Raw genomic sequence first — 1,911 nt, forward strand, 5'->3', positions numbered from 1 at the left:
TTGGCATCAAGTACATATAGTGCATAAGTTTATATGCACCTTAGTGTGTCGCTATTTAAAATTTTGAAATTAATTTTGGTGATTTTAAAGAAACCTGCGCAGTGCTCGGACTGAATTGGTATCCCAAAGGAGATTATCTTACTTTGAATTACAGTTTCATGAAAGACGTACTTTGGAGATGAACGCCGACACTAAACGACAGATACTCGCTTTGACACAGACAATTTTTGACCCAATTGGTTTTATCAGTCCCACTACGCTTATTCCGAAACTGATGCTTCAACAATTATGGAAGGACGACCTGACCTGAGATCAACCAGTGACTGAAGACTTAGCTCAGAAGTTTATGAGTTGGATTAAGGAGTTGCATTACCTGCAACAGATTGAAATACCTCGTTGGGTAATGGCTGGTACCAACGAAGCGGAGGAATTTTTTTGGAGCGACTCCTCCACTGTGGTACATTGGATTCAACGAATGGAAGAATGGGGACTGTTTGTGTGGAACCGCGTAGACGAGATAAGAAAGCTGACATCGGCGGAAGACTGGCGACATTTGCCTGGAGTGTATAATCCAGCCGACTTACCATCACGTGGGTGCTCTCCGAAGCAGTTACTCGACTTAAGATGGTGGAAGGGACCCCGATGGCTTTACGACGGTCCGGTTACCTGGCCAACTGCCGTTGAACTTCCCAATGAGGAAGAGATTAATGGGGAAAAGAAAAAGAAACTTGTCACTACGTTGAACAATTTGGATAAAACAGACATTTGGCACTTTAATTACTTTCAGAAGTACACCATAACCGTACGTATGTTTGGGTGGATCCTGAGATTTATTACCAATTGCAGGCGACCAGATACAAAGAAGTATGGTGAACTTGATGAGGAAGAGCATAACGCGGCAGAGGTACAAATCCTGAAACTACTGCAAGATGACTGTTTCACTGGATTGAATGACTCTAGACTAATTGGTTTTTTATAGTGGAGAAGACGTGTGTTATTCCGCACCCTGTATCCTTACACCTCCACTGAGAGACAATGGACTTCTACTTCAAACTAATTGGTTTTTCCCCCAAGTATGATGACAAAGGATTACTTCGTCACAAGTCCAGAACATCTACAAGGTCAGATAACGATGACTTTCGTTTTCCTATAGTGGTGCCATCCAAACATGCTATAGTGAAGAGTATGATCATGGAAGCACATATTAAGTCATGTCATGTCGGAACCCAGGGTCTGCTTTCACTCCTTCGAGAGAGATTTTGGTTGCTTAATGGAAGGCGAACTATTAGATCTGTAATAAAGCAGTGTGTGATTTGTAACCGGTTTAACTCCAAGAATTTGTCTGCTAAAACGCCACCGCTATCCATGGATCGTGTACGAGATGCGGCAGCTTTTGAGGTGACCGGAGTAGATTTTGCGGGGCCGCTGTACCTCAAAACTGGAGAGAAGGCTTGGATCTGTTTGTTTACTTGCGCCGTGTATCGAGCCGTACATTTGTAACTTACAACTTCACTCTCCACGTCTAGTTTCCTCCAAGCACTTCGTCGATTTGTCGCGCGTCGAGGAAGACCAAATGCTGTTTACAGCGACAACGGTACGAATTTCCTAGGAGCAGCAAGCGCTTTTTTGACATTAGATTGGGAAACAATTACGCGGGAAACCGCTATCCAGCGTATTACCTGGAAGTTTAATCCCCCTACTGCAGCATGGTGGGGCGGATTTTGGGAAAGGTTAATAGGTGTTCTAAAACAGCTATTAAGGCAAGGGTTGGGAGGAGCCAGCCTCAATTATGAAGAATTATCAACACTATTGTGCGAGTGCGAGTCAGTAGTCAACTCAAGACCTCTCACTTACTTGTCAGAAGATCCTCAAGATCTGATTGCACTGACTCCCCTCATGTTTTTAAGAGAA

The 1,911-nt window shown here is 43.7% G+C and overlaps 1 protein-coding gene across 1 annotated transcript; it reads left to right on the forward strand.

Annotated features, from left to right (window-relative positions):
* Positions 1 to 1,035: 1,035 nt before the first annotated feature.
* On the forward strand, positions 1,036 to 1,500 carry LOC145736233 (uncharacterized). The gene has a single exon (XM_081990536.1). It carries the CDS (start codon positions 1,036 to 1,038, stop codon positions 1,498 to 1,500), a length of 465 nt encoding a protein of 154 aa, XP_081846662.1.
* The last annotated feature ends 411 nt before the right edge of the window (positions 1,501 to 1,911 follow it).

Source organism: Ips typographus, linkage group LG12 (genome assembly GCF_016097725.1).
Source record: "Ips typographus isolate SLU linkage group LG12, UJ_Ityp_2.0, whole genome shotgun sequence".
Lineage (NCBI taxonomy): Eukaryota > Metazoa > Arthropoda > Insecta > Coleoptera > Curculionidae > Ips > Ips typographus.

What these genes read in the sequence shown, in the direction of transcription:
- LOC145736233 (XM_081990536.1), top strand. Translation starts at nt 1,036, where the DNA reads ATGGACTTCTACTTCAAACTAATTGGTTTTTCCCCCAAGTATGATGAC.